The 15,123-nt window shown below is 43.2% G+C and overlaps 1 protein-coding gene across 1 annotated transcript in view; it reads left to right on the forward strand.

The window, feature by feature from the left end:
- Positions 1-15,123, forward strand: part of TG (thyroglobulin) — a 711,260-nt gene that overhangs the window by 173,613 nt on the left and 522,524 nt on the right. Inside the window, exons 15-16 of the mRNA XM_086966244.1 lie at positions 8,726-8,837; positions 10,944-11,150. Of these exons, the coding sequence (XP_086822370.1) occupies positions 8,726-8,837; positions 10,944-11,150 (319 nt within the window). The remainder of the gene's footprint in view (positions 1-8,725; positions 8,838-10,943; positions 11,151-15,123) is intronic.

The raw sequence follows: 15,123 nt of genomic DNA on the forward strand, positions 1-15,123 counted from the left end.
TCTGATCACGTTAGGAGATGACTTGATGTTAGGTGTGTCAAGAAGTCCTCAGGGGAGCTTTTATATTGTTGGTTGGTTTAAGGAAACAGGCTTTTTGCGAGTGTACCCCCTCTGTTTACCCCCATTTTGACTGCTGGGTGCTGGCGTAATGCCTCCAAACATGCACTGAGCCCGGTTAAACAGGGTCAGCGCATGTGCGCTGACCCGTAAAATGGTAAATGTTCAATTGGCTTGTTCCCAGATGGCGTAGCCTACCTTACATGTAAGTCCCTAGGATATGGTATCAGGGGTACCCAGGCCCTGTACGTTAGCAAGTGTCCCCTAGGGAATGTGACACTGTTTGTGCCACTTTGAGTGCGATAAGGTAAAACATGGCTCCCAGTCTGCCTCTGCAGACTGGAGGCCAATTTTAAACTGCTAACTTGACTTTGCCATTTAAGGTAATGGTAAGGTAACAAAGCCCAAACCTTCCTTTTTTGGTCTCGCTGGTGTTAGCAGCGCATAGCGCTGCTCCAGCGAAAGACCTATTGTTGTGGGTTTGCCGGGAATGGAGGACAGGGGGTGGTTACGCGCTTTACCTCGGCGATTTCACCTTCAGGGCGCGCTTCTGCTGGCGGGCTTACATCACGTGTGCAGACTCTCCTGGGCGCTGCAGATCTGGTGTTGTGAACGCGCCTAATGACTTCCGTGTATTGTTTTTTTTTTGGGGCAAGCGGCACGTGCCTCTGCTGGCGGGTTTGCATGACGTGTGCAGACTAGCTAAAAACAAAATTGTTAAAGCTTTCTGTGCATTATAACTTCTGTAGCAAGACAGCCTCTCTCAATCGCGTGCAGACACAGCCACACTCATGCATGCGCGCACACACACATACACCCACACAGGCACATCAGGAAGCACTTACACAGCTACCATTAAGGGTGGCCTGATGAGAATTTTTCAAGCCTGGGGTATCACTCAAAAGGTGGAGTTGTATGACCTGTCTCGTTCTAGCTCTCGCTCTGCGACACCAATCTCTAGACCCAAGTGTCCCCTTTCTCGTTGTTTAGTGTAGTTGGGACCCCCAAAGAATGAGTTATTGACCCAGGAAGGATTGGCCTGTGACCGCGATACTGTTAGTTCCCTGGCAACTGTACTTCTGCAAACACCAAGAGAACTTTGAGGGACTTTGAGGGACGTCGACCCTGTGACCATGTCCACCTCACCAACTTAGTGGACCGAGGTGTAGTTGCAACCAGACCCCTGATGACCACATCACATTCACAGCATCCTTTGAACATCTTCAGCATCCTTTTTGTATCTTAAGCATCATTAGCATCCTTCATCTCTTGCATCAGGACCATTTCCACAGGGGAGCCCTGCTACAGATAAAAGTGTCTGGAACTGATTGAAGCCTGCTTAACTGGCCGAGGTAACTTTTCTGAGGACCTGACTGGTTCCTTACTTAATTTGGTTGCCTAAAAAGACTCTAAATGACCACACAGCCCAAACGTTTTGGTGAAAAAGATTCTAAATGTCAAATTTGTTGAATTTGCCAATACTTGTTTGTGGTTGAGTAAAATATCTTGATTTCCTATACCTGATAAATTCTTTATCTCCAGAACCCTGTGGTGGAACTTAAAAATATAGTCTATTTTTATAAATTGGTGTCGGATTTCTTTGATGTCTTGTCAATTTCTTCTCCAATTGTTTTGGTGCTGTTTAAATGCTTTACACTTTGTGTGAGCCTTGCTGCTCAGAGCCACAACTGCTCAGAGTTGAGCTGAGGGTTTGACAAACGAAACATAAGGGTCCTAAAGGGGTTGGTAACTATATTTTACAGTGAGGTCTCACAACCACACCATACAAAACACTCCATTTCCTCACAGTTTGGCATAAGCTGTACATCTTTGAAGGTCTACTGTAAGGTATTTGTTACTAATTAGAGTTTCTTGATTATCAATAAATGCTTGGGAATTCTGAAATTAGGTGTTTTTGGAGAGGCTAGGAGGAACAGGATCTCAGAGGTCTTATTACCTACATCCTGTCATCTGATCTGGTATAAACATCTTGTTTTAAGGTTGCCAGCCATACTGGGGACACGTTTAGCAAAAACACATGAAAGAAAGAAGAAATGGGCACATTTACATTAAGGTGCGAACACATGTACAGACCAAGTAACATTCAGGAGCACAGTCATAGTAAAGTGCATGACATACATTAAGGTGCAAACACATGTAGAGACCAAGTAACATTCAGGAGCACAGTCACAGTAAAGTGCATGACATATGCAGGAGCAAAATCACTGTGTGGGGCATTGTGACATTAAGGAGCAAACACATGTAGGAACAATGTCATAGTCTGACTCACAATTACTTTAAGGTTCAAGCCACATAGGGGAGAAACATTACAGTATTGAGCAGAATCTCCACAGAAACACAGTATGGAACGAAATATATTTAGGAGCAGAAGCACAAGTGAAACAGTAAATTGTAACAGTATGGCACAATTGTTTTGATGGTAGGTGACACTGTGGAGCAAAGCAAACTAAACAAGGAAAACATCTGGCTCTGACTGACTGCACTATTGAGGTCCTATTTTATTTGTAAATAGCTGTATTTCGATATGATTCATATAATAAAAAGCAATACATATGCATTTAAAAAACAATAAAATCCAGTGCATAGATAAAAACATACAATTTAAACAGCAATTTACATAAGAAATTACGTAAAAGCAATCTAAAATACATCTCAAGCAAGGTACAAAAGTCTATTGGATCTAATACGCCATGCCCAGCCTAAACATTTTGCCAGTCCACTAGCAAACAGGGGGCGAGGGTCCGTTTTTAGAATTCTTAAGGCCTCCTTGTGGGATCTAGTCCCAAGTTCTCTACAGAGAGGCTTCAGCCATCTGCGGCGAGGGACTGCATAGGCCGGGCATTCAAATAGTAAGTGCGGGACTGACTCCAATCTGTCCAGACAACAAGGGCAGAAAGGGGTTGTCTGTGCCGGGACCTTCCAACTGGCAGTCAATTTTCCCACTGGAAGTAGGCCTACCCTAAATTTGAAATATAGGGCCCTGTCCCAGGTTGCTAGAATAGTATCCAGGTACGGCTCGCAAAAGTGAACCTCCTTAACCAAAAGAAATTCCACCGTTGACCTACAAAAATTGGCATTACTATTCCTGCCATCGATCACCCAGCTCCAGAATAGTTTCTTCAGAGTTGACTTAGGCAGGGCAGATCTGGTAGTCCAAGCATCTTCAAGGACCAGGTCTAAAAGAAGGCGCTTGACTTTCTTTAGCCACTGAATCTTTGCCCAGCCGGGAATTAGGAGGATCTCTTTTAGGCCATCTGCATAGCTGGACATTTCAGGGACTCTCCAAATACGTGCCCACAGGAGAAGTGGGCGCAGCCCGCCTGATCACTAATAGGGCGGGTGCCCATGTCTAGAAGAAGAGGGAGAGTTGGAGTGCTGGGAGGGAGGCCCATTAAGTCCTTGTGGAATTTGTTTTCAGAGCGGGTCAGCTGGTCCGTATTCTGCACACCCCATAGTTCTGCCCCATAGAGAGATGCGCTGACACCTCGTGCTCTATAAATATCAAGAACCGGTGCAATTGGTTTAAGGGAAGAGGCGCGTTGTTCCTTAAGGAGGGCCCCCACCACCCTCTTGTGGGTCAGCAGCATCTTTTGATGATGGGAATTCCAACTCATGGAGTCACATAGACGGATGCCAAGATAATCAAACTCCCTGACCCTCTCAAGTGGAACTGAATCTAGGGTAGGTGGTTTGACTGACTTCTTCGGGGGATTTAAGACCAGGAACTTGGTCTTCCCTGTGTTTATGACTAATCCCCTTATTTTATTTGAACATACAAACATCTTGGTTGTATGCATTGCTGCCTGGGGGATCACTGTCCTTACTGCATGGGGGATACAATAGGAGTTTTTGTGGAGTGGTTCACTGTCCCTACTGTATGGGAGATACAATAGGAGTTTTTGTGGAGTGGTTCACTGTCCCTACTGTATGGGGGATACAATAGGAGTTTTTGTGGCGTGGTTCACTGTCCCTACTAACCTGAATGGTCACAAACCGGCATAATGCCACAAAAAAAGAAGCCCCTTGAGTAGATTCCCTAGGAACATGCCTTGATCAAATAGGTACCATGTGATAAGGGACATGAGGGTCATTCTCAGCTCAAGCAGCTCCAGCAGCAACAGAAGCTGGGTTGGCCCTCAGATGTATACTAATGGACCAAAGCACAAACAATTGTAGCTGGCGAGGAACCATCGTGATTAGACAAGCCCAAATTGGTGCCCAGAGGTCACATCTGTGCAGAGGGGTGGATCACAGCACTGGTGTTGTTGAAGACGAGGTCCTCCAATCCCACTGAAAAACTTTGATGGCAGCAGGAGTCACACAGCAGTTGAGCTAATATGCATGTGAAGGCAGGAGGAAAGATACATCCAGGAGATCGGCCCAATAAGTAGACCCCACTCTGCCCCTAAAATGAGAAATAGGAGCCTCTTCGTTGGTGGGTGTTAGGACAGTATCCTAGAATGGCTGTGTGATTATTTCTAGCCTTCAGTCATAGAGTAGACAAGGAGAAGCTTAGATAGGCACTGAACTAGAACTCATAAACAAAACATATTCATGCAAACACAGAGAGGAGATGGATTTCCTACAGTACGTCACATACTAATGGTGAGTGCATAAACTCCTTTTGTCTTGAGCTGCAATTTTTATATTGGGGTACAGGTATAAAATCTTGAATCCAGCATAACTACTGTGTCTTTTAATTTCTTATTTTTGAAAATGTAATTATTTATTTTTAACATTTTAGTATACCTCTGGTGAATTTTCAGTTGATTAGGTGTAAATGGGCAGTTCTGCATCCAGTTGCAGCACATGTGATTTTGAACATTGTTTTTTTTTTTATTTTAGGCAAATTTTATTTAGCAAAATTTTCATAAACAAATGAACAGAGAAGAAAAAAAAATTATGGGACATGGTAGGGCTTGAAAATATTCTTTTAAACCAACAATCATCATCAGTGGCCAATTTGAAGCTTAAGGTGCATTAAAATGATAACTGAGCAATTTTACATTAGAGACTGCACAAATCTTTGCACTCGCCGACTAATCCTATTCACATGTGATAGGGGCGGGTCGTTTGACGGCATACAGATTAGGGATTGCCTTGGTGCGGTCTTTGAGTGGTTTAGGTGTCATGGCTCAAAGTGCAATTCCGATAAGTCGGAACTGCTCTTTTTTGGATGCGCTCCCGAGCCAAATTGGAAATCTTGGTGGCCACAAGATATGTTTCCCCCCGACAATGTGTCTTTCAAGGCTAAGAACTTGGGAGTGATTGTGGACAGTGAACTGTCCTTTGGGCCTCATATTTCGTGACTCTCAGGCAAATGCTTCGGCATTCTGCGGATGCTGAGGAAATTTCTTCCTCTAGTGTCATTCCAGCATAGGAAGATAATTGTCTAGGCCTTGATTGGATATCGACTGGACTACGCAAACGTTCTTTTTTTGGGTCTACCGAAATATCTCTTGACCCGTTTGCAAGTAGTTCAGAACTCGGCAGCCCGAGCCATCTATGGACTCCCGAGAAGAGCAGGTGCCACTGTCTTACTGAACACCTTACACTGGTTACCGATCGCAAAGAGAATTCTTTTCAAAAGCCTGACTTTTGCTTTCAAAGCTCTACATGGCACAGGCCCCAAGTACATAGGGAAACGTCTTTCCCGGTATGTACCCAGCAGGACCTTGAGGTCATCCTGCCTGTCCAAGATGACAGTCCCTGCTATTAGGCGTGCAAGAATGGGAGGTCGGTCGTTCCGTTACCTAGCCCCGAAGGCTTGGAACGAACTACCACTCTCCCTGAAACAGGCTCCCAGTCTTCTCGTTTTTAGGAAATACCTTAAGACGTGGCTTTTTACCAAATAGTTCTTTTTTCCCTTTTGTTCTGTCTGCATTTCAGTTGTTATGTGTTGTTCTACCTGCGGATATTCTTCGCCAAAGCGCCGGGATGCTCCTTGGAGTAGCCGAGCGCTATAGAAGAAATAAATGAACATAACATAACATAACATAATGCAAAGTGATGTTTGCACTGATTGGCCACTGCAAGAATGATAGTTGCAACGGATGAAAATGACTTCCTACAGTGGACGGTGAGTGCAAATGCTAGTGCAAAATTGCTCAAACACTAGTATTGTGAATGTGATTTCTTCCAAGAAATTGATTTGATACTAGCCCAATATATGTGCAAACACTCTTGTGCTGCTGGTAAGAAACCCCCTTTTAACTCTTAACCTTCACAGGTGTAAATGTTGCTCCTGTGTCAGCATTGTGATTGGTCTAAGCGCCGTGGTTCGGCGCTCAGCCAGGAAATGGGAGCCTGGGCATGTTCTCCACCCGGGCTGGAATGCAGCCTGGGTGGACACCATGCAAAGTGCACATTAATGTTTTGCTGGCCCTGGAGGGCTGGCCAAACATTCATGCTCACTTACACAGTGCCCAGCACTCCTCCCCCTGCTCTGAGAGCAGAGCAGATCCGCCATGCCCGCCAAGAAGCCGGAGCAGGATCAATTAAAATGCTAATAACTTTGAGTCATCTTTTTATTTTTCCTTTTATTTCACTGCGTAAATCAGTTGGGCTACGCTTCTCCGCCTTAGCGGAGGAGCTGCCACTGCTATTCAGGTGCTAGTGAAAACTCCTTCCACCACTCTAAATGCAGAAAGGTCTATTCAGCCTGGCTATGAGTCACCCGAAACGGTAGGACACACCTCAACAACCTCTGTGACTGTCTAGAGTGAATGCATATCCCCTGCTCCTGTCACTCCAAAACAAGATGGTGAATACACAAAGAGGCAGAGGCACACAATGGTAAAGCAAGAAAAGTGGCCTTTTCAAACACACAATTTAAAAACCATCTCTACTTAAGGGTGTGTTATTAAAGTCTTAGTTCAAAGAGCCTAAACTCTATTTCTCTATCTTGTCTCAATGAAATTTACAGTTGTAAGATGTTACAAGGCATCTTCCATTTCAACCTACTGGACAGACAGCCTTTCAATACTGAAAAACGAAATACTCATTATTTCACTATCAGGACATGGAAAACACACCCGCACATGTCATACCTTTCACATACACTGCACCCTGCCGATGGGGGTACTGTGGGCCTACCTGATAGGTACCTTACATGTAAGAAAAGGGAAGGTTAGGGCCTGGCAAGTGGGTGCACTTGCCAGGTTGTCATGGCAGTTTAAAACTGCGCACGCAGTCACTGCAGTGGCAGGCCTGAGTCACATTTGAAAAAGACTGCTTGCATTTGAGTTACAGGCCCTAGCACTCGCAGTGCATTTTATTGGGGACTTACCAGAAAATCAAATATGCGAATCATTGATAACTAATCATAATCCCAATTCACACAGAGAGTATATGCACCTTAGCAGTGATCAGCAGTGGTAAGGTGCCCAGAGTCCTATACCCAACAAAAACAGAGTCAGAAAAATAAAGAGGCGAAAGGAAAAAGGTTTGGGGATAAACCTGCAAAAAGGGCCAGGTCTAACAGTTGTCTTAAGCTCCATAATGAAGATTTAGACTCTCACTGCATGATATTAACAGTTTGAGGTATCATTCCTTTGGAATGCTTGCATTTAAATGCATATGGGACTATTTTTACATGGAAAATCAATAATCACACATTCTCTTCTTTATCTCTTACATAAATTGTATGTAGAAAGCAAGCATTTCAATAAAAAATCTTTACTGCCGAGGGTTTTGTTAATATTTTTACTGGGCATTCGGGTGCAAGCCATTAAGCACCTTTATTACCACTATCACTATCACTCCTACTACCATTATCATTATCACCACCCTCCTCATTACTACCTTCAATATTACCACCATTACCAACTACACCTTAATTACCACCATTATCACAATCACAGCATTTGCGCATGTATTTGTTTGTATGCTTTAGCACTTAAAAGCCAGACCTATTGGCTTTATCAATTTTTGTTTTAGCATGTATCTGAAAATAGCCAAGAAACCTATAAAATGACAAAAATGTTTCAAAACATATCACACCAAAAACTACAAAAATAACATGTTTCAGTTGAAAATTAAGAAAAAACGAAATACAAATTCCTTAAGTAGTTGAAACCTGGTAATAAAGTCTAGTTTCTTTATTATATCAATTCAATCTAAAGACAAGAGGAAAGACAATAACTCGGTACATATATAACTTGGGATGCATGTCATGTTCCGCTATATCTAAACGTTTAAGTGTGACTTTGATCCAAGAAGTACAAATAGAAAAATAATACTTACCTGCTTCCAACGTAACAATAAAGGGGGATAGAAAGAGGACAGAAATTCTAACTGTACTAAGGACTACTTGAGGAATCTTTATTGAAAACAACCAAGTGAATGATTTATTTAACAAAAGTAAGACACAACACTTCCAGCCCTAAGTCAAATATTGAACATACTTCTAAAGGTAATGAATATTATTGCAATTTAAGTCGGCAATGTATTTTGAAAAAGAATCCTAAAAAAGTCATTTGTTGTAATAAAATTAGTTTTTTAAAATTTCAGATCTGCCTACTATAAATCTCTGTTTTGATTATTTATTTTGCTATATCCACTATAAGTCATTTCTTATTATTACTGATCTTTACTATTGAGATATCAACAACATATCTTCAGCTCTTTCTACTTTGTCTTATTTCAGACTGGCGAGTATGCTGTGCAGCAACACTCTGGTGCAGGCACCTGGTGTGTAAATCCTATCACAGGAAAAATAATCCAGCAGCTGGACAGCCAATCAAACAGCAGTGCTGCATGTAAGTTGTGCACAGTATATAGAAATTTAACAGAGCCCAAAAAGAATGTTAATTAGCTTTTATACTGCGCTATGTACCATATGCGCAGTGGCGTAACATTGCCTGGAATTTTGGCAATTGGGGGCAGTACGCGATATAAGCCCGAACTCCGGGCGGAACCTGAATGTTCTCAATGGAACACCGAACAACGTCTGGAGGGCCGAATCGCACCGGTCAGACCCTCTAGACGTTGTTCGGTGTTCCAGAGCTGTTATAATTCCACACGTTGATGCATTCATTACCCTAACCTTGACTGCAGTGGCGCCACCGGACGGGACGCCCTACATGTCCTTTATATCTCGGCTCGCCTCAATTAGGGCCAACTCTCCTCACCCGCACTCCTCTCATTTTGGACATCGGGAACCTTAAACCCACGCGGATGGTTATTACTGAACTCTCAGTCTGAACCACCCCATCTGCGCCACCGGAAGGGACGCATAGTTCGTCTTGTCACATAGGTACTATGATCCTTGCCCTAAATCTCCCCTGACCACGCCGAGTTCCCGTTATCTTGGAACTGGAATATAGATAATTCTTAAATTCAGGACCTTTCCTGGCAAAAAGGCTTGCATATTAGGCAATACATTGGTTGTCCTGATGATGATCCTTCATTTTAACAGGATCGAAACACCGTCGACAGTTGATGTAGTCTAAACACTAGTTCCCCACTGTGTGACAAAATGCGTTTTTACTACATGAGTAAAGCTAGATTGAATCTGTCTAAACTTTACTAGCTGCTCGAAAATTGTAAAATTGCCTGCTAAACCTCCTACCCTTGTAAATTGTTTGTCTAGCCTTGTTGTTCGTTGTGGATACAGGATTGTGTCCCACTTTATAAATGGTTGTTTGTAAAGCTTTTTCTATTCTTGTCATTAATTAAATTCAGGGTCCGGCTGGACACCTTCCTATTATAGTGCAGATTGTGGCCTATAATTATTCAAGTCTGTATATATTCTGCTTCTTGTTAAGGACCTTTGTTTTTTTATATGACTGATACCCTTGGTCCTTGCTTACCGAGTGGGTCCCCTTGTTTTTTCTAATAGTATATTGCACTCAGAGGGATCATCTGGTCTTTAACCTTCCATACCAACTTTACTCTGCAGCACTTTATCTCTTCATCTCACTTTTCTTTCACCTCCTTTCTTCATGATACCATTTCCTTTGGTCTTTCAGCAATAAACTCTTGGGTGTCTTCCCAAACATGTCCTTTCACACAGTACAGGACAACTCCTCAAAAACAGTTGCTTCATTCTTTCCCTCATCACTCCTCTATCATCCCCACTTGCATATTTCTCTTTATTCCTCTGCCTACAATTCTCTCCTTATCCTGGCATCTTCTCACTCTTTCTCACTCCCGTTGTTGTCATATGTACCGTCTTTACAACAACTGATCACTTCTGACATTCCCAGTTCCAGAATTCTTATTCTCAATCTTATTCTATCCCAAGTACACTAAGGTTCCTTCCGGCTTATTGCTCTTCCAGCTTATTTACTTGCCTTTCTAGAATCAGCCATTTTTTTCTGCTATCCGTCTTACTTTCAAACTTTATTACATCGCTTGACTCTCTCCCGACCTTATATCTCTTCTCTGCCTATTTTTCTCTTTACATCCACAATTCTACTTGTAATGCTTTGACCTCAAATGCTTTTTTTTCCATCTGTATGTCCCCATTTTATCCATTGTCTTCAAATGTGTCCCTGTTCAGGCCCTTCCGTAACTTACTTTTTCACGTCTTTGCACCTTCTCTCTCCCTTCGTTCTGCCACTCAGTTCAGATTGAATTTCCCTTTCTTCCTTGTCTTCCTCCTGATTTATATATTTTTTGGCTTCTTGCCCCTACACTAGGGAATGGTTTATTTAATGTACTGTACTTGATATCTGTTATGCATTGAACATATTTTATGTGTAAGTATTCTTCAGCCTTCTAGATAACATTTTGACAGTGTTTGATGCATCATAAATTAATTGATAGTCTCAGATGATTTATAGCGCACACCAGGGAGCTACAGCGATTGATATTGTATTGAAATCTTTCTTGTTGCTGTGTGCAATCTTTTACCCTTTTAGGTCCCGGTTTGTGCACCACATCCCAGACTGAAGCAAGGGCACAGGAAATGGGGCTCGGATACATACCTGTCTGCAGCGAGGACAACCGCTTCACACCTGTGCAATGCGATCAGGGGCAGGAGAGCTGCTTCTGTGTCTTTAAGAATGGAGAGGAGGTCCCTGGGACAAGAGTCAATGTCACTGGAGGGAGGAAACCTGCCTGCGACCGTGAGTAATGGCGACGAAAACATGAGCTCTAAGATTGGAACAACTCTAGGGTTGATGCTGCTCTAATTTTTGGATGTGCAGATTCATATTCGAGTCCCCTACATTTTTTTCGCCGCCTGAAATAAAATCATTAAGCATAAAAAAACCAATTATCGTTAGAAGAAGAAAAACGCGGATCTGAGAAAATACAGAATTTATAAACGACTCTAATCATTGCGCTAGACGATTCTTAATTAATAGCAATTCATAATACACAATTTTAAGAGTGTTATAAAAACATGAAATTACTTTTAATTCAGTAAAACAATAATGATAAAATACGAAACTAAGAATCATCTGCAGTACAGTAATCAAATTTGGATAAAATCTTATTACTACTTCTACAACAAATATTGCTGCTTTCATTACTGTGACTACATCACCTTTCTCGAAACCCATACATACATGATGAATCTGTCCCATTCTCAGCCACACCCCAACTAACATGGCAGTCCTACCAAAGCGGTCACTTACACAATAATTCTGATATTCTCACTTTTGACAAACCCACAAACGAAAAAGTATCGACTTCCTTCACTTGAAGTGTCATGGTTGAGCCATTCTGTAATATTGTCATATTCATATATATCTATATATTACCTACTGGTGGTCGCCAGTAGGTAGGTATAGTTAGGAACTATTTTCCATAGAAAAGCATTTTTTGATTTGCCAATATGTTTGGCGCCGTTTGACGAATCTTCGTCAAATTTTTAAACCTAATGGGGCACTCCGGTCAGCTCCTGTCCTGAAAGTTTCGGGGTGATTCGTCAAGCAGGGGCCGAGAAAGAAGGAGGGTCCCAAAACGATTGTTCCCAATGTTAATTTCCATAGGAACTTCAGACACGGCTACAGTCCAAACTGCTGAACGGAATTACATCAAATTTGGCAAACAGGTAGCTCTTGGTTCAGAAATTGACCTTTTTTTTAAATGGTGTAAATCCGTCCAGTAGTTCCTGAGAAACAAAAAAGATAAAAATGTATATATCTGAGCACCGAGGAGGAGTCGCAACGCCTCCCAAGCGCGAGGCCTCCGGAGGGGGACTACACGGCCTCCTTCCAAACTAATTTTTTTTAGAAATGCTGGCCAGGCCCCGGGGGATGGGGGTTCCCGGGGCTAATAGCGGCCAAGGGAAGGGAGGCCACACGGCCCCCTTCCTGTTTTAAAAAAATAAATGCGCAGTCCCTGGGGCTGTGGTCTCCAGGGCCCAAAAAATTGTAAAAGAAGGGGGCCACACAGTCCCCTTCTACAAATGTTTAAAAAAAAGAAAAGCTGACATCCTGCCGGAGGCCCTGTCCCCTCCCTGCACCACTCTGCAAATGCACCCCCTAGCGCGTTCTAAGTTGTGGAATTAAGTCCCCTTGCCTCCAATAGGCCTCACACAGCTGAATTGCTGAGAGTGGTCCGAGGCCACATCCCCTTTTTACACCACTCTGCAAATGCACCTCTTGACACACTGCTGGTGGGGTGATGAGGTCCTCTTGTGTTCTGAGGACTTTAGGACACATCTCTTGCTTGTTTCTGCACCTCTCTTGCGTCTTTCTGTACCTTTGTTGCCTCTTTCTGCACTTCACTTGCTTCTTTCTGTACCCTTCTTGCATCTTTCTGCACTTCTCTCCCTTCTTCTGCACCCCTCCTGCCTCTTTCTGTAACACTCTTGCCTCTTTGTGCACCCTCCTACCTTTTTCAGCAGCCCTCTTGCCTCTTGCCTCTTTTGGTTCTTTCAGAGCTGCTCTTACTTTTAACTGCACCTCACTTCGTCTTTCTGTACCCCTGTTCCTGCAGCTTTCCTGCCTGTTTCTGCACCTCTCTTGCCACTTTCTGCACCTCAGAGTTAGAGGTCGTTTTAATCTGTCCTACCTCTGTAGGCATAGTTAGAAATTAGCATTTGAGATGTCATCAGTGATGTCACTGACCATGTCATGAGTGCTTTAATATGTGACGTCATCAGCAGTGCCTTGCGGGGAAGCGAGTTATAGTTAGCTCAACTAACTATAAGGGCCGAATTTCTCTGGTTTTGTATGAGTGAAATGTCCAACTAACTATAACGGCCCTGAAACCTATGGTTTTTTTCAGTGAATATTTATATATTTATAACTATACCCTTGTGCATTTATAATGTTCAGTGTGGTCAAAAGTTTGCATTACATAATGCAACTGCTGATGCTTTCTGTTACTGCAAATCTCTGGTCCTAAAGTGCATTGTCAGCTCATTACGCCAATGAACAGTGCACTGACACATTTTTTGGCCTTGTTAGCAGTTTTAGAAAATGACAAAATAAAAAAATATCTTCCGGGTCCAAGGGCATTTCCAAGAATAAGGAGTGCAAGTTTCATGGCAGTGGTACCTCACTCTCTTACTAGATTAACCTCATTTCGAAAACATGGCATTGTTTGGTTTTCTTGAGATATAGGATACCCCGAGTCAGAAAGCGAAACCTATCAATGACCAATGTGAACTCACAAATCAGGAGGGTCTTTCTATCTAGTGTGATGAAGACATTCGGGATAACATGACACTTGCTTTTAGCAGAGCAGGCATACTTCCCTTGACATATTTTGGCCAAGCACAACCTAAAACATCACATTATGTTATGTTATGAGGATTTGTAGATGGCGCTTATCACCCAAGGGGTATCCAGTTGTTGGAGTAGGTGGATAGACAGATCAGGCTCCTTGTCGAATAGCCAGGTCTTCAGTTTCATGTGGAATTCGAGAAGGGATGAGGAAATCCTGTTGTAGTATGATAGGTCATTCCAGGATGTGGCTGCAATGTAGAAAAAGGAGCGTCCTCCTGACTTGCTCCTGCACATGTGGGGTATGTGTACAAGGAGACCCGAGACTGAGTCCAGTTGCCTGGTGGGTTGGTGGAGGTTAAGATGGTAGTTGAGGTCGGCAGGTCCGACTTTGTGGAGACCTTTGAATGCATGGGTGAGCACTTTGAATTGGTATTGTTTCTGGATTTGTGGCAAGTGTAGCTCTCTGAGGTGTGCGTTGCGGGGATGTTGATTATAAATGTGGCAGCGGAGTTCTGGGTGGTCTGGAGTTGATTTGTGATGCCAGTGTAGAGTGCGTTGCCGTAGTCCAGTCTGCTGGTGATGAGGACCTGAGTGTACATGCGTATGATGTTAGGGGGAGTCAGTGTACAATTTTGTTGAGCATACATAAGATGAAGAAGCAGGTGACTGCCTATACTTATTCGGTCACTGTGCGTTTTTCATCCATGATGACACTGAGGTTTTTGATGTGGTCATTGGGGGTGGGCTTGGGTCCCAGGTCTGTTGGCCCCCAGGAGGAGTACCATGGGAGGCTTTTGTTCCCGAAGCTCAAGACTTTAGTTTTATCTGTGTTTAGCTTTAGGCAGTACTGTTTCATCCAGTTCGCTATGTGGGACATGCAGGTGTTGTAGTTCGTCCCAGTGGTGTAGTTGTTGTCTGTGAGATAGGAGATGGACTGCGTGTCATCTGTGTAGGATGCAATTTTAATTCTGTGGGATATTATGACGTGGGCGAGTGGTGCCGTGTAGATGTTGAAGAGGGTATGATGACCCTTGAGGGACTCCACAGAGGAGGCTGTTGGGTTTGGAGGTGTAGGGCGATAGCCTGATTCTTTGGGTCCAAAGGAGGCTAGCGGACTCAGGGTGGGAACATGTGTTCCGGAGTTGAGGAGTCTGATGATAAGGGTACTGTTGGTGACAGTGTCGAAGGCTACGTAGAGGCAGAGCAGTTTGAATGTGGTGGTTTCTTTTTTTATCCATTATCGTTTGGATGTCAACAATTGCTGCGCAGAGAGCGGTTCCTATGCTATTGTTGTTGCGTTATCCAGAAAGCAAGATGTCCGTGGTGTTGTTCAATGTGGTTGAAAAGTTGTTTGTTGATAGCATTCTCCACGACTTTGGATGGGAAGGCCAGAAGTGAAATGGGTTTGTAGTTGCTG

This window comes from Lissotriton vulgaris, chromosome 4_1 (genome assembly GCF_964263255.1).
Source record: "Lissotriton vulgaris chromosome 4_1, aLisVul1.2, whole genome shotgun sequence".
Classification (NCBI taxonomy): Eukaryota; Metazoa; Chordata; class Amphibia; order Caudata; family Salamandridae; genus Lissotriton; species Lissotriton vulgaris.